The sequence below is a fragment of the Empidonax traillii genome, unplaced genomic scaffold (genome assembly GCF_003031625.1).
Source record: "Empidonax traillii isolate 1590-97213 ecotype Southwest subspecies unplaced genomic scaffold, ASM303162v1 scaffold106:size2091409, whole genome shotgun sequence".
Lineage (NCBI taxonomy): Eukaryota > Metazoa > Chordata > Aves > Passeriformes > Tyrannidae > Empidonax > Empidonax traillii.
The window spans coordinates 1,690,720-1,715,418 of record NW_020955299.1 but is presented as its reverse complement, the minus strand read 5'-3'; the positions used below and the strand labels follow the sequence as shown (position 1 = coordinate 1,715,418).

General features: G+C 48.2%; 2 protein-coding genes across 3 annotated transcripts in view; one reads left to right on the top strand and one right to left on the bottom strand.

Moving 5' to 3' along the window:
- Positions 1 to 701: 701 nt before the first annotated feature.
- On the bottom strand, positions 702 to 5,760 carry UBIAD1 (UbiA prenyltransferase domain containing 1). The gene is made up of 2 exons (XM_027882569.1): positions 5,102 to 5,760; positions 702 to 4,377 (listed from the first exon to the last, which is right to left on the bottom strand). Exons 1-2 carry the CDS (start codon positions 5,622 to 5,624, stop codon positions 3,890 to 3,892), a joined length of 1,011 nt encoding a protein of 336 aa, XP_027738370.1. The 5' UTR covers positions 5,625 to 5,760; the 3' UTR covers positions 702 to 3,889.
- Positions 5,761 to 6,928: 1,168 nt separating this feature from the next.
- MTOR (mechanistic target of rapamycin kinase) overlaps positions 6,929 to 24,699 on the top strand; it is a 60,344-nt gene continuing 42,573 nt past the window's right edge. The window contains exons 1-26 of one of the 2 annotated variants that reach the window (XM_027882532.1): positions 6,929 to 6,974; positions 8,017 to 8,179; positions 8,559 to 8,667; positions 9,959 to 10,191; positions 10,532 to 10,732; positions 11,442 to 11,576; positions 12,021 to 12,296; positions 12,613 to 12,721; positions 13,397 to 13,583; positions 13,778 to 13,906; positions 14,514 to 14,758; positions 14,918 to 15,133; positions 15,750 to 15,955; positions 16,449 to 16,571; positions 16,901 to 16,990; positions 17,076 to 17,168; positions 17,425 to 17,559; positions 17,804 to 17,933; positions 18,099 to 18,349; positions 19,208 to 19,249; positions 20,363 to 20,449; positions 21,005 to 21,172; positions 21,976 to 22,088; positions 22,658 to 22,820; positions 23,070 to 23,162; positions 23,826 to 23,972. In XM_027882532.1, coding sequence (XP_027738333.1) covers positions 8,060 to 8,179; positions 8,559 to 8,667; positions 9,959 to 10,191; positions 10,532 to 10,732; positions 11,442 to 11,576; positions 12,021 to 12,296; positions 12,613 to 12,721; positions 13,397 to 13,583; positions 13,778 to 13,906; positions 14,514 to 14,758; positions 14,918 to 15,133; positions 15,750 to 15,955; positions 16,449 to 16,571; positions 16,901 to 16,990; positions 17,076 to 17,168; positions 17,425 to 17,559; positions 17,804 to 17,933; positions 18,099 to 18,349; positions 19,208 to 19,249; positions 20,363 to 20,449; positions 21,005 to 21,172; positions 21,976 to 22,088; positions 22,658 to 22,820; positions 23,070 to 23,162; positions 23,826 to 23,972 — 3,801 coding nt within the window. In that variant the 5' untranslated portion in view covers positions 6,929 to 6,974; positions 8,017 to 8,059. Of the gene's footprint in view, positions 6,975 to 8,016; positions 8,180 to 8,558; positions 8,668 to 9,958; positions 10,192 to 10,531; positions 10,733 to 11,441; positions 11,577 to 12,020; positions 12,297 to 12,612; positions 12,722 to 13,396; positions 13,584 to 13,777; positions 13,907 to 14,513; positions 14,759 to 14,917; positions 15,134 to 15,749; positions 15,956 to 16,448; positions 16,572 to 16,900; positions 16,991 to 17,075; positions 17,169 to 17,424; positions 17,560 to 17,803; positions 17,934 to 18,098; positions 18,350 to 19,207; positions 19,250 to 20,362; positions 20,450 to 21,004; positions 21,173 to 21,975; positions 22,089 to 22,657; positions 22,821 to 23,069; positions 23,163 to 23,825; positions 23,973 to 24,699 lie in introns of those variants that run through there. The other variant, XM_027882533.1, reaches the window with a different exon arrangement.

Here is a 24,699-nt window from a genome sequence, read left to right as displayed (position 1 = left end):
CCGTATGAGTGTACTGCCCCTCATGCACAGCTTGCCCCCACTCATTTGAAAGCTCAGCCCTCAGCATCTGACCAGAATGAGCTTAATAAGCCATCAGCAAAGGCTTCAAAATGTAAGAGCTGACTGGGTTTCTTCAAATGCCCCTTTCTGCCTGTACCTGCCTGGGCCAGGAACATCTGCCCAGCCATAATCTGCACATCAGAAATTCATCTGCAGCCATTTATCTTCCAAGATTCCTTACGACAGAGGAGACCCGATGAGGTACAACCAAACCCTCAGAAATCCTGCAAACACAGCTGATGCGTTGCTTCCTGCAGGGATGAGGAGCTGCAGGAGGGATGGAAGAGCAATGCTGCCCTCTGTGGGCACTCGGAACTGCAGCCTCCCGCCTCGGGAGGATCCTGGAGCACAGCCCGTGTACCCTGCAATTATCTCCAAACGCAAAAGGCACACTGATGAACTACTCTCAAGTCTGCCATTGGTAGGAGCTGATCACTGCTGCTGAACTGCTTGCCTGGTGATAGGGAAGGACAGGACTATGGGACTCATAAAAGGACTCTTAGACAAGGAAAGGGTATGATTTTTCATGCACTTACACTATAAACATGGTGGATGAAGACCCCTCTTCCTTTCGTGAAGATGTTTTAATCCACGTGCAAAAACACAGCTTGAGTAATATAAAAGAATCAAACACAGCATAATTAACAGAATGACACTCAGACATTTTATTGGGTCAGAGGGAAGGCCGGGAGGTGCTTAAGGACACATTCACAGATGGCTACAGACCTGTTCATCTACCAGTGCACACTCATCACACTGCAATACAGCTCTTCAAGAGAGACCTGAAAGAAGTTTTTAAAGTTTATATTCAGGGAAAGTACATGGGAGGACAGGGAGAAGAGGAGTAGGGCAAGAGACCCAGCATCCTTGTCACAAAGCAAACCAGTAAATTGACCTCTCTCACTACTCAATGATTACATGTGAGGATTATTTTGGTCTAATTACATTGGTTAAGTTACCCTTTAGGTTAGTTCATGTCTAAAATGTTTTCTAGTACTAACAAGCTTTTTGGAAAGCACACAGAGATAAAGCACTTCTTACTTTCAAAGCTCTCTATGACAGTGATGTCAGCTCAGCATCCCTGTGAGGTAGGCAAAAATCAGCTGTTTTCTGAGACACAGAGAAGTTAAATGACTTCCTCAAAGCCACAGTGAAGAATGTGCTAGTTATTACAATATCCTTAAGAACCTGGAATGATACTGTTTGTCACAGACAGAGAACTGGAGGCAGCCAGCATCTGCTGTAGGAAGGAACTACCAAATTTCCATCTCATTTTTTATTATTAAAATACTTTAAACCCCCCCTGCCCACCTTGAAAAGTGTTCCACAGACACGTATATGGACTAAGGAGCTGTTTCATGTGAGGAACAAAAAGCACTGGTCCTTTCCAGCAGCAAGCAGACAAACCACCCAGGAAAGGGTAGCCAAGATACCACTAGAGTTACATACTCTATGATCACATCCCAGATCTTACAACCACTACAATTATGGATATCAAAAATATCAGCCAAGTGTTAGTTACTTTAAGGAATTCAGCTTAAGCACTCTAGTTTCTGTAAAAGGAGTAAGAAAAAAAGATAACTAAAAAAACCAACTTTTGAAGTGATAGCTATTCAAAACCAAGCTATCACAAAAGAAAGCACACAGCTACTACAAAAGGTAGGATTAACTTAATAAGCCTAAATATCCCCATTGCAAGGTTAACAGACTGATCAGCTCAGCCCTTATCCCGAGAAAAGCTTTTGGTTTGCAGAACAGTCAAGTGAGTATTGGAGCCAGGGCCTTCTTCATTCTGTAGATCCACAAAGAAGTAATAGTAGAGACTCTGTTATGCATGTCTGTATTGAAAACAGTTTCCAAAACCTCCTGGATATGTCCCTCCATCCCACTTCTACATTTTCTTCCCATGTTTCTAATCTAAAGCAGTTGCTGAAGTCCATCTCCTCTCACCTTGTGCCCAGACAGATTAGAGAGATCATCTGCTCAATTTTAATAAAAGATAAAACCATGGCTCATCAAACAGGCCTGCAAAGAACCCTTCCCATTGACTTCAGCTCAGCTGTAACAGCTGGGTACCACTGAATAACATAAACCCAGTCACTGAACAGCTGGACTGTGCAACCTGGTACCACCCACTCAGCTTTCTACTGAAGTACAACCCACTGAACAGGACACCTGGCTCTTCCAGATCAACACCACCAGGGTACAACTTCCCGAGGACACACGCAGGGTACCACCCAGTGAGTTTATTGCTACTTTATTGCTCGTGTGTAAATGCCCTGCAGTGGTCAGCACTCCCTCCAAAGCCAGGCCGTGCTCCAGGCACCAGCAGCTCGAGTTCAACACCTGCTCAGCTCTTCTGGGCCTTCCACAGTTCCTGCACACAGAGTTCTCACCCAAACCCTGCACACAGGAAATAAGTGGTTTTGCTTCACCACAGAAGAGAATTCCAGTTTCCACTGAGTTACACAGTATGGATCAAATCCACCTCCGCACTGGAAGGCACACTTTGTCCTCGTTGTGTTTGCCGTGTTTTTCACAGAGCTACATAACTGCTGAAACGTTCAGCTCTCCAAAGGGCCACGTGGACAGCAAGTGGCAAGAGCTGCAGGAGAAAACAAAGCAATGCTGTAAGCAGCAGAGTGGGGGAAAGGGGTGGAGAACATCCTTTCAGAGCTCACTTAATTGTGATTCAGTGACGCAGACTCTGGACTCTGTTAGGAACAATCTTGCTAAGGAAATTGGTTTCTTCCTCTCCACTCCTAATTTTTATGCAGAGCCAATGCAATAATCCAGATTTGGATTTTCTAACCCTGTATAATTCTCTTTTGCCAAACTGGGCTCCTTATAATAAGACATACTCTGGGCCTCCAAACAAACAGAGAAAAACAAATGAAAAAAAAAAAAACCACACATTTTCCTAAACCAAGAATTTGTTCTTCCACCCAAGTGTCCATTAATCCACAGGCATTCAGAGAAATCTGGCACTGTCAGCTCCCCTTTAACTCCAAAACTGTCATTTCTAAGCAAATGCAAAAATAGAAATCATTTGTTTTTCTACACATCGAGGGCTTTCCAGTTGCATGGTTTGCATTTACAGCTTCAGCTTTTGTGGCAGAATACAGATTCACTGGTTTTGGCTTAAAATTTGTGCAGTGGGCTAATCGTGCTCCATTTTAGCACCACATTCCACAGAGATTTATAACTTTGAAATTTCTAGACTGTAAGGAAGAAGCAGAAGCAACAGTTAATGACTCTAGTGCATTTCGTGGGGCTTGGAAATAAAAGCTCAAAATCTGGCTGGGAAAAAACAAACAAAAATCAAAGCACACAACAGATGAAGTGACAAGAGAATGAAATAATAGCACCTATGCTGTTGTGATGCTAAACATTTGGCAGTGTTTTCTGTTGACCACACAGGAGCCACTGGACTCCCTGACCATGGTAAGAAAAGAAGTGATAAGAGCAATCATTGTGCTTGTGAAGTGAACAGAGAGTTTGACTTGAGGCTTCAGCTTTCACTGAGTTGACAGTGAAAAAATTCAGTGGCAGAAGGATGAGGTTTTTTAAACATTCCTTCACCTCATGTCACCTTGCTCCCCCTGAGGCAAAGCCACCCAGTTCATCCCTTTTGAACAACCAACCAAATCACTTTTTTACAGTCTGTTGTACAAGCTGACCAAGACCAGAAATGATAAAATTCACAATAAACACTGCGAGACAGTCTTTCCATTCCCCCCACTGTCCACAAAGGGGTCATTTACCCCCCAAATCCCACATTAACTGGCAGGAATACTGGCTTGTGAGGCCCAGCTCTCAGCAGGCAGTGTCACAGCTTGGGCAGAGCCCCGGCTGGTGCCAGTGTGATGCCAAACACATAGAACAGCCCCAGGAGGAGGTTGAGCTTGGCTGTCCGCTGGGGGATTTTGTTGAAGCTCCGGCTGCGGAACTGCCTCTCCAGCGAGAAGGCCATGGGGATGGTGAGCAGCGGCAGGGCCATGCTGATGGTGTAGCGTGTGGCCAGCACACAGAAGATCAGGTAGGGCAGGAAGAGCAGCGCGGCGTAGAGGATGTAGGAGAAGGTGGGGCCGATGAGGATGGCCAGGGTGACGATGCCCGCCTGCCGGTCCGACTCCATGTCCCGCGTGTTGTTGCTGTGCAGGATGGCCTCGGTGCTGAGGGCCAGGGGGACGGCGTAGAGCAGGGGGGACACCGACAGGTACCCCACCTGCACCGCGTGGGCGAACATGACGGCCAGCGGCCCGAAGGTGATCAGGATCACCACGTCACCGAGGGCCACGTACTTAAAGCCAATCCCTGCGGCAAGACAAAAGAGAAGGAAGCATCACCAAACAACTCAAGTCTGACAGAAAAGAGTGAACAACACAACAGATCAGCCCCTTCCCACGAGATTATTGCAAAACAACCAAGGCACAAGCAACTATGGATAAGAAGCACGTTAACCCTTTTCTTCCTGTATCAGGAACAGGGAAGGGAAGCAGGAGCAGGGAAGTGATTCTTCTCCTGTATTCAGCACTAGTTAGGCCACACCTTGATTGCTGTGTCCAGTTCTGGGCTCCTCAGTTTAGGAAGGACGCTGAGGTGCTGGAGCAGGTCCAAAGAAGGGCTATGAGGCTGGTGAGGGGACTGGAACACAAGTCCTGTGAGGAGCAGCTGAGGGGACTCAGTCTGGAGAAGAGGAGGCTCAGGGGAGACCCCATCACTCTCTGTAACTCCCTGACAGGAGGTCAGGCTCTGCTCCCAGACAATCAGCAGTAGGACAAGAGGGCACAGTCCTAAACTATGCCAGGCGAGCTTTAGGTTGGACATTAGGAAGAAATTCTTTAAAGAGAGAGTGATGATCAGCCATTGGAATGGGTTACCCAGATGGAGTCACCATCCCTGGAGGTGTTTAAGAGGAGACTGGATGTGGCATCAGTGCCATGGTTTGGGTGACAAGGGGATGTTGGGTCAAAGGTTGGACTCGATGATTCTGTCACATTTATATTCAGATTCACAGCACACGGGACGCAGCACTTACCCCCGGTGTAAAGGAAGGAGCTGGAAAGTCCTCCGAAGTAAATCAGCGCCAGGTGCTCCAGCTTGAGTGTGGACACCGCGTAGAGCCCGGCGGCGCAGATACAGCCCACGGTGTACAGGAACACCCCAAACCGCACCACGTCCTGCGGCTCCAAAATCTGGTCCACCAACGTCCTGTCGTCGCTCTTCTTGTGATCGATGCCCTTGGAGAAGTCGTAGTAGGTGTTCACCAGGTTGCCGGCGCCGTGCACGGCCAGGACGGTGACAGCGCTGCCCAGGAGCAGCCCCGGGTCCAGAGCTCCCTGGGCGCGGTAGGCGAGCGCGCTGCCCAGCGCCACGGGGGTCAGCGAGGCGCTGAAGCTCCACGGCCGCAGCGCCAGCACATAAGCAGCGCACTTGTGCCTCCAGCCGCCGGCAGCGGCCCCCTCAGCGCCCGCCAGTGCCGAGCCGCCGCCGTTCCTCTCGCTCCCGCGGGGGCTCTCGGCGCTGATGCTGATCTTCTGCACCGGCTCCGCCGGCCCCATGCTCGCCCCGCCGGTTCGCAGCAGCAGCAGCAGCACCTAGAAAGGGAAGGGCCGTGCGTTATCGGGGCGGCGCAGCCCGCGGCCGGCCATGGTGGCCTGAGGGGGGAGGCGGGAGCGCCGCCATTACCAGCCCTACCGCCGGCCCGCCCCGGCCCGCCCCGCCGTCCCCGCGCCAAGGGTTCCGCACCGGCCGGCACCTCCCGGGAAAAATTAACCGTCCCGCGGCGGCGAAGGGGTCACCCCGCGACACACGCCGATAACCGGGATTGGAGGTGCCATCGCTATCATGGAGCTCCGGCGGCCGCCGCGGCCGCTCCCGGGGCCATCGCGGGCGGCCGGACTCATTTCGGCGGCGAACCGCCGCCCGCGCACATGCGCACAGCGCCGGCGCAGAGGAACCGCAAAGATCATCGACATCCCCACCCCTGCTGTGGGCACGGACACCTTCAGCGACCAGCGGGCTCCGAGCCTGGCCTTGGGCACTTCCAGCTGCGCCAGGGCCTCACCTGGCGAAGAATGTTTTCCTGATATCTAAATTTTCCCCTCTTTCACTCTGAGCCCGTTCCCCCTTGTCCTGTCACTACAGTTCCTGACGAAGGGTCCCTCTCTGGCCTCCTTGTAGCCCCTTTCAGGTTCTGTAAGGCTGCCCTGTGGTCTCCACGCAACCCTCTGTTCTTCCATAGGGGAGGTGCTCCAGTCCCCATCCCTTCTCTCCAGCGTCTGACGGCACCACACAGCTCGCCGTCACTTGCTGACAGTGCCTCGGTCAGACCATCCACGTCGCCGACAAAGCTGCTGAGCAGCGTCAGCCCCACACGATCCCCAAGGGATCTGTCATCACTGATCTCCACGTGGACAATGAGGCGCTGGCCGCAGTGCGGCCGAGCAGCCAGTTCTTTATCCATCCATCAAACCCCTTTCTGTGCAGCGTGGAGCCCGGACGGCGGTGTGCGGGCTGTGCGGACAGCACCGATCGCCCCGCACCAGCCCGGCACACCCCCCGCGCTGAGGCCCCGCCATGGCGGGCACCGCAAGGAAGGGCGGAAGCCGGCGTCTGGGGGGCGGGCCTAGCGAGCCAGCACTGCCTTTTTATTGGTCACACCTACTGCCACTCACTCCGCCCGGCTCGGTGATTGGTCGGCGCGAGGCTGCCCTTGCGGTTCCTCTGGCGAAGGGGCGGGGTTGCGGGCGCCCCTTCCCTTTTGCCCTTTTTCTATTGGCCAGAGGCCGTGCCCGTCACGGCGTTCCCGGGCGCCCATTGGCCAGCGGGGGCCAGCGGGGGCCGGCGGGCGCGGCGGGGCGGGCGCGGGGCCCGGAGCGGGGGAGCCGGCGGGGCCGGGGCGGCGGCGGGTGAGTGAGAGAGAGAGACCGGGAGAGCGGCGGTGCCTCCCTCCCCTCGGCATCGCCTCCCTTTCCCCGAGCCCCCACTGCCCTCCCGCAGCGCCCCGCCCGAGCCCCCGGCGCCGCGGCGGGGCCCAGGCTCAGCCCTCCCGCAGCCCCGGCCTGCAGAGCCCCCCGGGTGCAGGCCTGGCGGGACCTGCTGCCAGCGCGGCCGTGAGGGAGCCCCGGGCAGGGGCACCGGGCAGCGGCGACGGGGAGCACCCCCCCGGCTTCTCCCTCGTCCGCGGGATCCTCTCCCGGCTGCCCCCCCACCCTGTGGACCTCTGGGGAATGTCTGGGGAGAAGCAGTGGAAGTTTTGGTGTCAGTGCTCGGTTTGGGCTTATGTAATATGAAAATAGCGGGGCAGGGGGGGTGGTGGTGTCAAGCCTCTGAAACGCTCTTGGTGTAAAGGAAGGCCCTTGAGAAAGTTTGGTTGTGTGTCGTGGTAGGAGAGCCCCGGTTGCAGTGGTTGGTGTTGCTATAAGTGGACTTGCCGTCTGTAAATATCTGCTGGAGGATGTAATGCTTGCCAGGCCCTGAGTGCTGAGTCTGCCTTGTGTTGGCATAACACTGGGATTTCCGTGGAGAAACTTGGGTGGAAGTGCTCAAGGAGGAGTCAGATAGGGTAGTAGTCTAATCCTGGGAATGATTGTGCCTACTTACTGTGGGCTAATTGCAAAGCCCAGCCTGACTCTGCTCTTTTTCAGCTGTTGCATGACCCTTGATTTAGAATTAGATCACCACGGGGCACCTGACCTGCTGCAGCGTGTGTTGGTGTTTGAGGAACTGGAGAGCAAATAGGCTGGGGGTCAGGATATGTGGTGATTGATACAGTTTTATCACAGGCCTAAGGAATTCACCCATTTCTTGTAATTTTATGCTCTGCTGGCACAGCACCCCTGTGCACACCACAGGATGTGTGCTTAGCAAACAGCCAGCAGGAGCAGCCTCAAGGAAGTAGCTCAGGTTTTTCTATTCAAACAGTAAAAAACCAAACATGTCTCTCTGAAGAACTTGCAGGACTTGATGCCCCCGGGCCCCACGTGCCACCACCATGTCGGGCACCGTGTCCATCCTCCAGCAGTTCGCCAACGGCCTGAAGAGCCGCAGCGAGGAGACGAGGGCCAAGGCTGCCAAGGACCTGCAGCACTATGTCACCATGGAGCTGAGGGAGGTGAGTGCTGCAAGTGGGGTCGTTCCTCCCTCTGTGTCCTCCGAGGGCTGGCTGCTTCGGCAAGGGAGGTTTTTGGAATAGGGAGGCTTGGCCTCGAGAGAGGAGATGGGGCATAGCAGGGAGCTTGTCTTTGCCCCAGCGTGGAGGAGAGGTGAGCTGGTGACACAAGTGGGTGGTCAGGCACCACGGGATATCCAGAATAAATAAACTTACTGCATCCACAGCACATGAAAGAGATGCTGTTTTGTGTTTGTAATGGGTGGTTGACTCAATTTCTTTCTGTTTAAGTGATTTAAGAAGTGCTGTCTTTGTGGAGGTTTTGGGGGCAGGAAGGAGGGAGAGAATGCTGAAAGCTGATTTGAACTTTTTGCTTTTGCAGATGAGTCAGGAAGAATCTACCAGGTTTTACGATCAGCTGAACCATCACATATTTGAGCTGGTCTCTAGCTCTGATGCAAATGAAAGGAAGGGTGGCATTCTGGCTATAGGTGAGTGAAAGGGCTTAATGCCTCTGGTGAGATTTCTCTTCATGCATCTGTCTTTAGGGACAGATTTTCAAAAGGAATGAGCTTTTATACTCAGGGCCTGATGTCTGACTGCTCAGTAGGCTGGGTCTGTGCTCGGTGCTGGGCTCTGAGAATCTGTCTGAAGTGTCAGCATGGGAGCTGCTGAGTGCTCAGAGTGGCTGAGAACCTGGTGCTTAATGGGCCCTGAGCTCCTCATGGGAGGGGAGCATCAAATGTGTTGAGTGCTGAGCACGTGAAAATCCTGTTCTGGAGCTCAGCTGCAAACACTTTGTTCTACCCATTTATGTGTGTCAGGGTGGGCTGACTTTCTCCACTCTCTTCTGTCTCGGGAGGCTGATTCTTGTTATTTAAACTTATCTGTCTCCATAACAGCAGCTTCCATCCCTGGGAAGTGCTTATGAGGCTGCTCTGGTTCAGATCAGCTGCTCCATCAGTGGCTCTGGCTGCGTGTTTGCTGTGAGGTGGCAGAGCTGCATCTCCTGGGGAAGTCAGCTTGCATAAATACTTTGCCTTCCAAGCAGGTGGCCTGTGCTGTAGCAGTTACTTCTTTAATAACCGAAGGAGGTGTTTATGGTTTAGGCTCACAGAGCTAATCATCCAATCCCAACGTGTTTGAAGACAGTGAAAGTCCCTTAAGTAGAGATATATTTGTTGACATTACTTGATCTTGAGCTGATGGTATCATTTCAAAATAGTGTCTGTGAATTTAGTGCTGTAGAAAGGTACTGGCTTGTCACCCCTGGACACTGATGGCCTCTTTATCTACAGAGCTGGTACAACCCAGGCACTGGCACTGAAAGCTTCTGTCACGCTGCTGCCTGTGAAGTGCTTCCATCCTGGCCAGGACAGACCATCTCTAGGGCTGAAGGGGAGAGCATTTCCTTGGTCCATTCAGTCTTTGACTTCTCTCTTGAGGCAGATCAGCCATAATAGTTGCATGTGGATGGATGCCTTTCTATTGAGAATGAGTCTGTGCTCTCAGGGTGGATATTTTTTTTCTCTTTTAAAACTAAAAATGTGGAAAATCCATGAAGCTACTGAATGTCTTTTCCTGCTCACTCAACAAGCTCAGGCTCAAAAGAATGGTGGCCCTTTCCTATTGCTTGATGTTTGGTTTTTTTTTCTCTGAGAGGAATTAATGGGAATCTTTAAGGAATGGATAGGGAACACTAACTCTCACCCAGGGAATTACCTGCTGTCTGCCTCATTGACTCTTAAGGAGAGCCTACAGCATTGCTCCCTATCTCTGCAGCGAGCCTCATTGGTGTGGAAGGAGGTAATGCCACCCGAATTGGCAGGTTTGCCAACTACCTGAGGAACCTGTTGCCATCCAACGACCCCGTGGTGATGGAAATGGCCTCCAAGGCCATCGGGCGGCTGGCGATGGCTGGAGACACCTTCACAGCTGAGTACGTGGAGTTTGAGGTGAAACGGGCTCTGGAGTGGCTGGGAGCTGACAGGAATGAAGGGCGAAGGCATGCAGCTGTAAGTGACCTTTCTATTGTCCTCACCTGTTCTGGAACGGGATGGTTGGGATCAGAGAACAGTGGTGGGAGCTGTGGAAAAGCTTTGGGAGTGGCTGCCAGTCTGTGTGTGAGGAGCTGTGATGCTCTCATGCCACTCAGTGCTGCCTCATTGCTTTTACCTCAGCCCAGTGACTGAAGAAGGCTGAGACACCGTCGTGTAGGAACTGTAAAATGTGGAGCTGGAAACAGACTCGCAGCTATCGACAGCCTAAATAAATGATACTACGCTCCACGAGTTACAGGGTTTGTCTCTGGGTGCTCATCCTCCAGATTGTTCCTGTTTCCCTCCCCACCTCCAGGTTCTTGTCCTGCGGGAGCTGGCAATCAGCGTGCCCACCTTCTTCTTCCAGCAAGTGCAGCCCTTCTTTGACAATATATTTGTGGCTGTGTGGGATCCCAAACAGGCCATCCGGGAGGGAGCTGTGTCTGCCTTAAGAGCCTGCCTTATCCTCACCACGCAGCGCGAGCCCAAGGAGATGCAGAAGCCCCAGTGGTACAGGGTAAGAGGATGAGTTTGTTTTGAAGCAGCCCCTCATAACACAATGCAGATGGTCAAGGGACAGTTTTCAGAAGAACCTGTGTCGGCTGTGTCAGGAAAAAACTGCCTCCCCACGAAAGGGCTGGAAACATAATGGGTTCCAAAATGAGTAGTTGCTTTAATGCACTCTAAAAGTAAGAAGGAGACTTAACTCCTTCAAGAATCCACAACTCCATCTGTGGCTCATTTTCAGCTGTTAAACCTGACCTAGTTTTACAGCCATACAGTCATCTATCTACTGTCACTTTTACTAGCAGATGGTTTTATTAGTGCAAATAAAACCTAAATGAGAAAACTGAGAATTCTTTAGTCTGAACCTTCGCCTTGCTGCCATTGTCACAGGAATTCAAGCTTCATCATATCAAATAAGCCTTGGGCAGTGCAAATGTTGTGAACTTGGATTCTTTATCATCAAATAAGTGCTGCAGATATTGATGGAGCTTATACCATGCTGTTTGATTAGTGCTGTTGAAAATGCTTTACAGCAGAGTCCACAACCTCTGGGTGAATCTGAATTTTGTTGTGTTGTAGTTCTGTTATTACTCAGTTGAGGTTTGTGGCTACTCTTGGAAAATTCAGGGCATCAGTAACTCCTGACTGGTAGTGCTACTTCATTTCCACAGGCTCTGTTTCTTCATTATCACTGAGATTTGTTTTCTTTTCCCCCCAAGCATACATATGAGGAGGCTGAGAAGGGCTTTGATGAGACTTTGGCCAAAGAGAAAGGAATGAATCGTGATGACCGAATCCACGGTGCCTTATTGATCCTCAACGAGCTAGTGAGAATCAGCAGTATGGAGGGAGAGGTGAGCAAAGGAACAAGCTGGGGATCATAGGGATTGATTGACAGTGTGTAGCAACTCTGCAGGCTGTGGAGATATCCCATTGTGTTTGCAACGGGGTTACTGGGCAGAAAAGTCACCTGAATATGGAGTCAGAGCATTGATTATTACAAACTGAAGTGTGTCAGAGAAATGGCAGGGACAGGTTTGGGCTGAGGAGGTACTCAGCTCTGATGGAAGGGCTATTAATTGGATTAATTACAATGAAAAAGAATTTTTTATGGAATGAGGACTCTGTTGCATGTTAGATGCCCAAATATTTTTGGTGGGTTTTGCTCGGTTGATGTTTTACAGCCATTTGGATATCAATTCCACAGGATGCTGCTCAGGAGATTTGGGTAGCACTCTGCTGGGAGTATCTTATTCACCTACTTTTGATTTTTTTTAATGCTCTCCTGCTTTGTCCAGCGCCTTAGAGAGGAGATGGAAGAGATCACTCAGCAGCAGCTTGTGCATGACAAGTACTGCAAAGACCTGATGGGCTTCAGCACCAAACCTCGGCACATCACTCCCTTCACGAGCTTCCAGTCTCTGCAGCCCTCCCAGTCCAACGCTTTGGCTGGTCTGCTGGGGTACAGTGCTCACCAAGGAATCATGGGCTTTGCAACCTCTCCTGTCCCAGCAAAGTCTACTTTGGTAGAAAGTCGATGCTGCAGGGATCTGATGGAAGAGAAGTTTGATCAAGTAAGTGTTCGTTCTTCAGCTTGTCTAGCAATGTTCACAACATCTCCTCTGGCAGAGCAGTTGTCCTCTGTGTCCTTACTTAGCAGGCAGTTCTGCCTAGTACTGAATTGAGCCTTCAAAACTCAGTAATTATGTGTATCCTGGCTTTGTCATTGTCTTGGAGCAAGTGATTTACTTCCTCTGGAAACAGTTATCTTAATTATCCATCTTTCCGATGGGCTCTGGAGCCAAATGTCTGTAGAATGCCTAAAAGCACCCAGGTAATAAACATTTGTACCAATGGCCATCCCTCTAAGCCCAATCTATCTCCTTTCAGGTCTGCCAGTGGGTTCTCAAGTGCAGAACCAGCAAAAATTCTTTGATCCAGATGACGGTTCTTAATCTCCTCCCGCGGCTGGCGGCTTTCCGTCCTTCTGCGTTCACAGGTGACAAGACAGATGGTTGGATGTTAGAAATGTTGCTGAGACTGGGCTGGAAGGTGTCCAGCTCTCTTTGATCCAGATGAGCTTGTGCAGGCAATGCAGCAGACGAAATGTGGTGCCTGTGAGATGAGCACATTCCTCTGGGGGAGGACAGTCTTTTTTTCTGAATAAGTGTGACTTGATAGCTGATACCAAAATGTTGCTCTGATGGAGAAAAGAGGTTGAAACCTATTGACTGGATGCTGTGATCAATACCATAACACGTAGAACCTCCTTTTTTTTTCCCTCAGCATGTCAGACTTAAGAGTAGAATTCTGCTCTCTTGCTCCCCCTCAGTGTATCCCAAATATCATCCGAGTTCTCTTCCTTTTTCTCTGTTACAAGTGCTAGGAAATATCAAGTAAAAATGGGAAATACCTGCCACCTTTAAAGCAGTTCAGTTGATTTATCAAGCAAGTTTAGGAGAGTATCAGAGCGGGAGACAAGTCACTAAGCTGCCCTTAGTGGGTTGGAACAACTTTTGTGTCATGCACAGGCTGCCACTGATCATGCCAGCAGATTTAATACAACTGTGTCTGTTCCTTAAGTTTTACACTTGTAACAGTTTTGTTGCAAGTCTGATGCAACTGTATAAACCTAAATGAATCTAATATCTGTGTTGTTTTCTCTTGTGGGCAGCTGATCAGTATCTTCCAGACACCATGAATCATGTTCTCAGCTGTGTGAAGAAGGAGAAGGAGAGAACAGCAGCCTTCCAGGCCTTGGGTTTGCTCTCTGTAGCTGTGAGATCCGAGTTTCAAGCTTACCTGCCAAAAGTCCTTGAAATCATAAAAGCAGCTCTTCCCCTGAAGGACTTTGCCCACAAGTAAGTGTGTGAAAGTTGGAGGAAGGAATTGAAACACCTGCTCTTTGAATTGTTTTTGTGATGTGGGATTGAATTATTGTATTAAAATCAGGAGTTATTTCTTTAAGGCTGATAACGCAGAACAGGATGAGGAAAGATGTTTGGCAAATATTAGCTCCTCCTAATGAACTCCTCCTAATGTGATCCCTTTCCAGGAGGCAGAAGTCTGTGCAGGTTGATGCCACTGTCTTCACCTGCATCAGTATGCTGGCACGAGCCATGGGACCCAGTATCCAGCAGGACATCAAAGAGCTGTTGGAACCTATGCTGGCTGTGGGCCTGAGGTAAGTACAAGGCACAGGAACATATTTTCCTGCTAGCCACAGGATGGCATTGTTGGCCCTACAGAATGAGAGTCTTCAGGTTGAGAAGGAAGATTATTGCTTTTAAGTGATCTTTCAGAAGATCAGAGTAGCTGTTTCAGTTTGAAGTGTTAATGCATCTGTTGGATTACTTAAGAGCATTGGTATCTTTCACCTTTGGAGCTGACAGTTCCTACTGGAAGAATTAATGAAGATTTTAGTATTGGAGGCTGTGGAGAAAATATCCAGGTAGCGCTGGGCTGTTTAAATTACAACCATGTTATCACCTAGAAGCGAATTGAGTTACCTTTTAATTAAAAAGGGCAAGTGTAACGAATTCTTTAGCTTTGTAACTGTTGTAGCAGTGTGTACTGAGGTCCTGGCAGTTTACTCACCAAGTTCATAGAGGAAGGTCCTGATGTGCCTGAGTTCACACAAGGCCCCTGTCTGTGCTCTGCTGGCAGGTGTTGCTGTCATATGTGAACGTCCACTGTTATCTTCTGGTGTGCAAAGGCATAACTAAACAAAAAGGGGAAATATGCCCCTCATTGCTCCTGTTCTGATGACTCTGTCTGATTCCTGCCCTCAGCCCTGCTCTGACAGCTGTGCTGTACGACTTGAGCCGTCAGATCCCCCAGCTGAAGAAGGATATCCAGGATGGGCTGCTGAAAATGCTCTCTCTTGTTCTGATGCACAAGCCCCTGCGACATCCAGGCATGCCAAAGGGCCTTGCCCACCAGCTCGCCTCCCCCAGCCTCACCAACATCCCAGAGGCCAGTGATGTGGGGAGCATCACCCTCGCCCTTCGCACGCTTGGCAGCTTCGAGTTTGAAGGTAAATGAAATAAGGGAGTGGGGTGTAACACTAGAGCAGTGGGGGAGAGCACAAGCAGCAGGAAGGCTCTGAGAGCACGTTCTTTAAACTCCTGTTCTGTGGTAAAACCGGTGATGGAGGTGTAAACCCGTGTTTAACCCCCCATCTTTCCCTGTGCAGGCCACTCTCTGACCCAGTTTGTGCGGCACTGCGCAGACCACTTCCTGAACAGCGAGCACAAGGAGATCCGCATGGAAGCTGCCCGCACGTGCTCGCGCCTGCTCACCCCCTCCATCCACCTCATCAGTGGCCACGCCCATGTGGTCAGTCAGACAGCAGTGCAGGTCGTGGCCGATGTCCTCAGCAAACTGCTCGTGGTTGGAATAACTGACCCAGGTTGGTGTGGGGTTCGGAGAGAAGGGTTCTCCTACCACAGGATAATTTTATTACCATAATGATATTAAGGCTGTTATGGAATTTGAACATATTTGCCGCTAAGTTAAGCTGTCATTCTTTATAAATTAAAAAGAAGTCTCCTGATTTCTCTTCCCACATCTTGATTTTTGAAGTATGAATAGAACAATAGTGCAAAATGCTCCAGCTGTGCCCTTGGTAGTCCTCTGAACTAGGCAGATCCCTGAGACTTCTTTTGCTGTTGTTCTGAGTCATGACCTCCAACTTTATCATTTTGGGAGGGATTGGCCCCTTCTGTTGAATCTTTCTACGTGATTTTTTTTATTCTGTCAGTTGAACTCAGGTTGCCATGTTGCATCTGGAAGTGCCACTTGCAGATGCAAGAGATTGGCACTTCACAGGCCTGGTTACTGGAGCAGTACTGAGCAGCAGAGTTTGACCTGACCTATCCCGTTTCTCACACACTGAAGTAGCGTCTCACTCTCTTGGCATTTCCCTGAGATTGTGAAGGTTTTATTTGAGGGTGGTTTGTGAACAAAGGCAATAAGATGAACAGGAGTTTCCTTGCATTAAAAGAGACACAAATGTGTTCTTGCAGACCCTGACATCCGTTTCTGTGTGTTGGCTTCCCTGGATGAGCGGTTCGATGCTCACCTTGCCCAGGCAGAGAACTTGCAAGCTCTCTTTGTGGCCCTGAATGACCAAGTGTTTGAAATCCGAGAGCTGGCCATCTGCACCGTGGGGCGCCTGAGCAGCATGAACCCTGCCTTTGTCATGCCTTTCCTGAGGAAGATGCTGATCCAGGTAAGGAACAGGGATGTCTGCAGGGAAAATAGGGTATTTGGTATTGAAACTGAGGTGGTGTTAAAGAACTGGGCTATCTGGATGTAAAAGTGTGGAGAGTGGGGGAACATCTCCCTTTTGGAAAACAGTTGTTGCCAAGCTTAGCAGGTTTGAGCAAGTCTTGAGTGATGGATGTTTGGAGTGAAGCTCTGTGGATGTATTAGGAAAGGATAGCAGTTGTTATTTCATGCAGGAGTGCTTTCCATCTGTGTTGAAGAAGAATGTTCTGTGGTGCTTTTAGGTGAATGGATGGTACCACTTCATAAATGTCAATGGTTTTGGAGCCATCTATTCAGTTTTATGCTAATTAATTTTGTCTTCATTTAGACATAAATTACGTGATGGAGCGAAATGCAGAACACCCTCTACAAGTGCTGAGTTTATAAGGGAAGAGAAGGAAAACCAAAGAATTTTTTCCTTCCTGGTTTTCATGCTTCCATCGTTTCTTGTGCAGATCCTGACAGAACTGGAACACAGTGGTGTTGGCAGGATTAAAGAGCAAAGTGCCAGGATGTTGGGTCACCTGGTTTCTAACGCCCCACGCCTCATTCGTCCCTACATGGAGCCCATCCTCAAGGTAAACTTTGTGTATTTCCTGGAGACTTGGGAATGAGGTGATATAGCAGGTGGTTACAGGACCCTCAGGAGCTGCAGTTCTTTTGCTTCATCACAGCAGGAAGAAACTGCATTGGTGTGGATGTTACCCACAGTCGTGCATGTAGGGGACAGTGTAGCCCAACTTGATTCTGGTTTTGCATAAAGTTTGTGACATAAAAGCTTCCTTTACTGTTGAAGTGCTCACCATGATGCAAGTTGAGCCCCTGTGGGGTCCATTTCAGGTGTAAACAGAAGTAATTTTGAGTACTCTTTTAAGCAAATTCTGATCTGTTCCTTTGTCACCCACAGGCACTGATTGTGAAACTGAAAGACCCTGATCCAGACCCAAATCCAGGGGTGATTAACAATGTCCTGGCTACCATAGGGGAGCTTGCACAGGTGGGAATACTGCAGGTACCTCTTTGCCATGCTTGTAAAGGCTTTGGCAATGCTGGATGAAGGACTGGTTTTTGTCTCTCAATAGGTCAGTGGGCTGGAGATGAGGAAGTGGGTGGATGAGCTCTTCATTATAATTATGGACATGCTACAGGATTCCTCCCTGCTGGCTAAAAGACAAGTGAGTGTTTACAACTGCACTGAACTTGCGAGCTGCTGTGACCAGAGCTGTAACAAAATATCCCTGTGTCCCATCATAGCTGCTAAAATGAACCATTAAATCACTCAAGTCTCTGCTGGAGTCACAATGATGGCACGCAGGTGCCTGTGTGTTGAGATGCTCCAAGAAACTTTACAGAAGTTGAATGACTGGTGGATCAAACGATGTAGTAAATTCCCTGATCAAAACTAATCTGCTCTGGGCTTGATCTTTGCAGGTGGCTCTCTGGACGCTGGGACAGCTTGTGGCCAGCACTGGTTACGTGGTGGAACCATACAGGAAGTACCCGACTTTGCTGGAGGTGCTTCTGAACTTCCTGAAGACTGAGCAGAACCAGGGCACCCGTAGAGAGGTATGAGCATGAAACTGCCACACAACCACTTGGAAAAGCTTTTTGGAGAGAGAGAGCTGTCACATAAATGTGTCTGCATAGATTTGGGGCGGGGAGGGAGAGGTCATTGTTGTGGCTGATCATAATACAATGAGCAGAATTAAGAGGGTGAAAGTGTCGAGTCAGTGAAATGACCTCCAGCAGCTGAATGGAAAGCATTGATTTTATTTTTTTTTTTTAATCATTTTGGTTTCTGTCTTGCCAGGCTATCCGTGTATTGGGGCTGCTGGGTGCTTTGGACCCTTACAAACACAAAGTGAACATTGGCATGATCGACCAGTCACGGGATGCTTCAGCTGTCAGCCTCTCGGAGTCCAAATCCAGCCAGGATTCTTGTAAGCACCTGAATTCCTTTCAGATAAATAACCTGATGATCTCCAAACACATCTTGACTGTTTTGTTGTTGCTTTGTTTTGTTTTTTTTTTAACAAATTATTGCCTCTGAACCCATATTCAAGACCATTTAATGCAGAGCTGTGACACTGCCTTCTTTCTCCTAGCGGACTACAGCACCAGTGAGATGTTGGTGAACATGGGGAACCTCCCCCTGGATGAGTTCTATCCAGCTGTGTCTATGGTGGCACTGATGAGAATTTTCCGAGACCAGTCCTTGTCCCAGCACCACACCATGGTGGTTCAGGCCATCACCTTTATCTTCAAATCCCTTGGGCTGAAGTGTGTGCAGTTCCTGCCCCAGGTCATGCCAACATTCCTTAACGTAATACGGGTTTGTGATGGTGCCATCCGAGAGGTGAGTGTTCCCGGGGCCGCTCCTTCTTCCCGTTCCACTGCCCGAAACTGAGAACCCATTCCTGTGGATTTTGAAGAGAATGTGCCTGGCTTTGGGCCTTGCTGTGCTGTGTGTTGCTGCCAAGCATGCTGCAGAAGTGAGGTTCAGCTTTGCTTTTTCCCTCCTGTCAGCGTTTAGCAGAATATCCAGTGGAAACAATTTTCCTGCTCCTTATTGGCACAGCTGCTTCTGAGCATAGTCCTTAGAAGGCCAGTGTTTGATGGTGTGTTTTCATCAAGCTGGTCTTGTTCAGGAAAACAGCCTGTGCATCTTCCAGAGCTTTCAGTGATCTCTGCGTTAATGTGCTGTTGCAAACAGCATTATTAAATAATAGAGGTAGATGCTTCAAATTTCTGGTGCAGCCATGTACTTTGGCTCGTCCCTGAGAAGGAAGATTCAATTTGATACAGTCTGCTAACATTCAGAGCAGCGTGGGTGGTGATTCCACAGCAGTGCTTTCTCTTCCTTCCCACTTAAGTTACAGTTTTAGAAGGAAATGAGAATTGTGTGAAGATAATAACGGGACTTAAGGTTCGCCTAACCAGAGATGGCTGCTGTTTGCCAAGGCTTTTCCTCAGGCAGCTGGAATCTCTGGGGTGGGAAGGGCAGCTTGTACTCACTGCTGCTGTGTTTCCTGTGGGATGGGTGCTCCCTTAGAATCCCAGCCCTGCTCTAGAACTGGTGTTTTCTCCCAGACTGAACTACTCAGATTGGAAGGAAAGCGCCTCATACGCCTGGGTTGGCCGAGCTCCTAGACCTGACTGATCTAACTTGCTTGAAAGCTATGCAGTTGTGCACACTCTGTTTAAAAATTTTCAGGTAAAAGAAGATGGTGAAAGTGTACTGGGGAGAAGAGCTGAGGTGGGTACGCGTGACACTAAAGCCTGAAAGAGGCAGGTCCTTGTCCTGTATGTTGAACATCCTCTCACTACACCAAAGAACAGGCACAGAACAGGAGCTCGGGGTTCATTTTTGGTAAATGCAGGTGTGCTGCTCTCACTGAAGAAGCTGAGGTGGTTTCTTACTCAGTCCTCACAGAAATGTTCTCTGTTTTTCTGAGCTCTGCTTCGTATTTTGTCACTGTAGAGTCTTCAAAAGCTGCATGAAGAAGTGAAATTTAACGTATGATAACTTACATTTTCCTATTTCCTAGAGGAAAAAAAGGCTATCTATACATCAAAGCCATTGAGCCTACGTGGTTTCATGCCAGTTTTAAGAGTAAATTCACTGTCACAATCAAGAGTTTAAGATTGTGCTGTGGCAAAAGAAATGGCCAAACTGCCATAGTATATCTGAATAAAACTGTCTCAGTCAAAATTCTTCTTGGTGGTGATGAATGGATGGTGCAACCAACCATCTTGAAAAAAGAGTGCTATTTCTGGCAAGGACCTAACTGTGTTCCCCAGTAACTTTTCACCAACATATCTTGGTGGGGATGGGAAAGAGTACAGAAAGAATATCTTAAAACGTGTGCCAGTTTGGTTTGCAGGCAGGGGGAAAAGACTATGGGCTAAATTTTTGAAAGCATCCTCCAAACCTCAATTACAAAGCTCTGTGGTTGGTTGTGCTTGCAAGTCTGTTCTGACACTGTCAGTTTGCTGGCACGTTATAAACCCTTGTTTGTGTGCTTGACTGTCTGAGGCCTTGAGCTCACAGAATTTTTATGCAAGTTGAGGGGGAAACCCAACCACTAAACCCAAACCCACTTTTCTTCCCCACCTCACTCCAAAGAAAAAAAAAAAAAAAACAACAAAAAATAAACACCAAAAAAACCAAACCCACAAAAAGCTGCCAAAAGCAAACTGCTGAGCTGAAGCTGCCAAGAATTTAGCCCCAGATTTTGAGCACACAGGAGCTTGTGCATGCTGTTTGTTTGGTAAATGAGCTTGCAATTGCCTGTGAAACACCGTTTACCCAGTGTGTCTTTGATATTTGAATAAGCTACATTGATCGTGACACGTTTCCTCCTTCCAGTTCCTGTTCCAGCAGCTGGGAATGTTGGTGTCCTTTGTGAGAAGTCATATTCGGCCCTATATGGATGAAATTGTCACCCTGATGAGGGTGAGTACAATCTTTAAGCCACCATTTAACTGTCAGAGAAAGTGGACTGTGTTTTTGTCATTATCAAATGTATCAATTACCTCACTCGAAGTGCAGAATTGCATGTATTTGAGGTAATAATTGTATTTTGAAATAACATGTTATTTGAAATAATAATATACATTATTACCAGTACCTGCAATAAGAGCCGGCTCTGGGTTCTGCTGGTGAATGAATTCTTTTCAGTGCTTGGATTTTGTGCATTTACTACTTTCAGAAACATAGTTTTAGCAAGAGATGCCTGGAGTTTGTAAATAGGTGTCATTTCACTTAATTTTCACTTACTGTTTGCAGAAGCTTAGGAGGATTAGGAGAAGATCGGTTGCCCAGAGGTTGTTTTTAACAGCTGTAAATATAGTGAAGGTGCAGAGTGTTTAAAAAACAGACAGTATGGCCCTTCCCTGCAATCTTGAACTGATCTAGAGATTCTCTCCTACAGTTTGCTTTTCTTATAATTGCCACAGTTCAGTTGAAGAACTGTTGAATTTTTTTATTTTTTTTTCCTTCCTTCTGTAGGACTTCTGGGTCATGAACAACTCCATCCAGAGCACGATTATCCTGCTGATTGAGCAGATCGTGGTAGCTCTGGGAGGTGAATTCAAACTCTACCTGCCCCAGCTCATCCCTCACATGTTACGGGTCTTCATGCACGACAACAGCCAGGGCCGCATTGTCTCTGTCAAGGTCAGTGGGTGCTGCCCAGCCAGGTCCATGCCCGAAATGCCACGCCCAGCAGAGCTCCTTGCTTGTGTGCTGCAAGCAAAAGGCAGGGCACAGGGGGCTTCAGCAGTGGCTTGGTGGGAAATGATGCAGACGGTGCTTGAAAGTGCAGGGTTGAAGCAGTTTTTCACTGGTTACTGACTTGTTTAAAATGGGTCTTGTCTGTGATTGTGAGTCACTCGATTTTGGGTCGTTTGGCTCAAAGGAGGTGATTCTCTTTCTCTACTCTGCCCTTGTGGGACCCCAACCTGGAGTACTGTGCAAAGTCCTGGTGTCCCCAACATAAAAAGGACGTGAAATAGTTGGAGCAAGTGCAGAGGAGGCCACAAAGTTGACAAGGGGACTGGAGCACCTCCCCTCTGGACACAGGCTGAGAAAGTTGGGACTGTTCATCCTGGAGAAGAGAGGGCTGCATGGAGACCTCAGAGCACTTCCCAGTAACTTAAGGGGTCTATGAGGAAGCCAGAGAGAGGGGCTTTTCATCAGGAGGTGTGATATGACAAGGGCCAATGGGTGCAAATTGAAAGAGGGGAAATTTAGATTAGATATTTAGGAAACATTTTTTTACTCTGAGGCTGATTAGGCACTGGAAGAGGTTGCCAAGGGAGGCTGAGGATGCCCCTGCCCTGGCAGTGCTCAGTTTGGATAAGGCCTTGAGCAGCCTGGTCTAGTGGGAGGTGTCCCTGCCCATAGCACGGGGGGCTTGAGACTGAATGATCTCTCAGGTCCATTCCAACCCCTTGACATTCTACGATTTTTCCCTCCAGCTATTGAATGCCATCCAGCTCTTTGGAGCCAACCTGGATGACTACCTTCACTTGCTGCTACCTCCCATTGTAAAGCTGTTTGATGCCCCAGATGTGCCCGTGGTGGCTCGCAAGTAAGTGCTGGTGGCTTTGCAGTCTCTGTGGTCTCCAAGTTCTGCAGTGGCTGCCACAGCCACGTGTGGAATGAAACACCACTGAGTTCCTTCCACAGCTTTTCCCTCTGTGTTAAATCCTTATGGAAGGTTAGTTTTGGTTGGACATCATAGCACTGCTGCTAGCTTTTTAGTTTGCTTGGGGTTTTGGTTGGTTGGTTGGTTGGTTTGGTTTGTTTTGGGTTTTGTTTGTTTTTTCTGTTTTGTGGATTTTTTTTTGTGGTGGTTTTGGTTGGTTGGTTTTGGGGGGGTTTTTTGGAGTGTGTTTTTTTGTTGGCTTTTTTTAATTATTATTTTTTTATATTATTATGACTTTATTTTCTGGTTCTAACCTACCAGTATTTTATTCACTGCCACTTGCAAGCTGTCCTGCAAGCACGAGCTGCATTAGCAGACTTCTGGTGGCCTATTTTTCCTATTGCTATTAGTCCTGGGAAGACTGAGCACTTGGGTGTTTTTACATCTTTTTGGTTTCTTCTTTCTTACACCCTGAAGAGATAAGTTCTTCCCTCTTTTTCCTCTGACCTCAGAGCTGCTCTGGAGACAGTGGATCGCTTGACAGAGTCCCTGGATTTCACTGACTACGCCTCACGGATTATTCATCCCATCGTACGAACGCTGGACCAGAGCCCTGAGCTACGAACAACTGCCATGGACACCCTCTCCTCCCTGGTGTTCCAGCTGGGGAAGAAGGTAAGGTTGTTCTTTGGTTGGAAAGCTCTCAGAAGGAGGGACTGTCCTGAAGATCGAGGCTTTAGAGTTGAATTTTTTTGTAACGGATTTTAAAGAAAGCTGATTTTTCTTCTCTTAGTTGTTTCTGGAATCGAGAGTTACTGAAACCAAACTGTCAGAATTGGTTTCTTATCAATGAAACAGAGGTGGAATTATGCTGCTCTTGGTGACACTGAGTAACAAGCTTATGGTGTACATTCCCTTGTACAGTACCAGATTTTTATCCCAATGGTGAACAAAGTCCTGGTGCGACACAGGATTAACCATCAGCGCTATGATGTTCTCATCTGCAGGATTGTGAAGGTGAGCTGTCAAGTGTTTGCTTAAGGGATCTTTGGAGGTGTTGTCATGTTGAAACAGATGTAGCTGGAACCCTCACTCTGAGTCACTCGTTCAGTGAGGGATGGTTGTTGCTGGAATTGTGTGCTAAGTACAGCTTTTTCAGGAGACTTTGAGATTGCATTGGGAAAACTATTGTCAACTGGTATTAAATAAAAATCACAGCAAGGTCTAGGTAAGAACTTAGACTTGTAGCCAGTGTCATTGCTATTTTTTATCTTGTTAGTTCATACATGTGGATTTAACCAATTTTCCCACAGTCATAGGGCTTAAGGAGACCTTGATATCACAGTTTTTTCTGGCTGTCCCACATTTCATAAACTCAGTAACTGGTGTGCAATTCAATTAGTGTGCAACAAGCAGCACATTGCTGTTCTCTGCTTACTCAAACAGGCAGGAGTGCTTGTTTTAAGGTGTATTATTTTGGCTTTTTAACCTGGGGACTAAGAGTTCTCAACAGTTGCCTTGAACAGCAAAGGGGGATGTCATTGGAGTTCTCTGGTTTATGAGGTGTAATCATTATAAAGAAACTCAGTTGTTTGCTCCACAAGTTTTGCTGTAGATGCTCTGAATTTATCATCTGTTTCTGTATGTGGGTGTATCTTCACTGTAAGCCATTTGTTGCAGGGCTACACCCTTGCTGATGAAGAGGAGGATCCCCTGATTTATCAGCATCGGATGCTGAGAAGCAACCAGGGAGAAACTTTGGCCAGTGGTCCTGTGGAAACGGGTCCCATGAAGAAATTACACGTGAGCACCATCAACCTGCAGAAGGTGAGACTGGAACCCTCACAAGGGTGAGTTTGCTGCTGAGGGGAGGAGCTGAAGGGTCACAGTGAGGGGGGTTTGTTCAGGGCATCTGACCCACCTTTATTTACGTTGATTTTCTGTCACCAGTTCTGTGCAAAACTGAGGTCAAAGTAGTGCCTGAGGCTCTTTAGAATTAGAAGGTGCTGAGCAGCTTCAAAGATAGGAGCACCTGAACTATCAGACTATTAATGGCTGTGAATTAATCTTGACACTTGTTATGTGAAATATGAACAAGACTTTCTAGATCACAGTGAATACTCTCAAGTTACTGGAGACATCTATTTTGGAGCCTCTGCCTTTCTTCTTAGTTTTTCTTTTGCTTCTTTTATGTCTTATTCCTATATTATCTTGAACTCAGAGCGTAATAGGTAAACACTGACTAGTCTGAACAATAAATACATGTAGCACTCTGTTCAGTAGTGAGATGGATTGACTTGGAAATGCTGGACTTAAAAATGTAATTCTAAATGCATTAAGTATTTTTAAGCTGATGCTTCAACAGTGGCTTCAGCTCTTCATGTATTTTTGTAGAGAAAAGATTATTCATGTTAAATACTTGCCATGTCATGGCAGGAATACATTAGGAAAGATTTCACAGAAAAGAGACCAAAGAACTGCAGATTATCTGGTGTGAAGGTAATGGATTTCAGGGAACTAAAAAGGGATTCTCAGCGTGTGGTTTGGAGCTGTA

What these genes read in the sequence shown, in the direction of transcription:
- UBIAD1 (XM_027882569.1), bottom strand. Translation starts at nt 5,624, where the DNA reads ATGGGGCCGGCGGAGCCGGTGCAGAAGATCAGCATCAGCGCCGAGAGC. An exon ending in CTCCTTCCTTTACACCGGGG is followed by an intron (nt 4,378 to 5,101) that starts GTAAGTGCTGCG and finishes GTCTTGCCGCAG; the next exon opens with GGATTGGCTTTAAGTACGTG.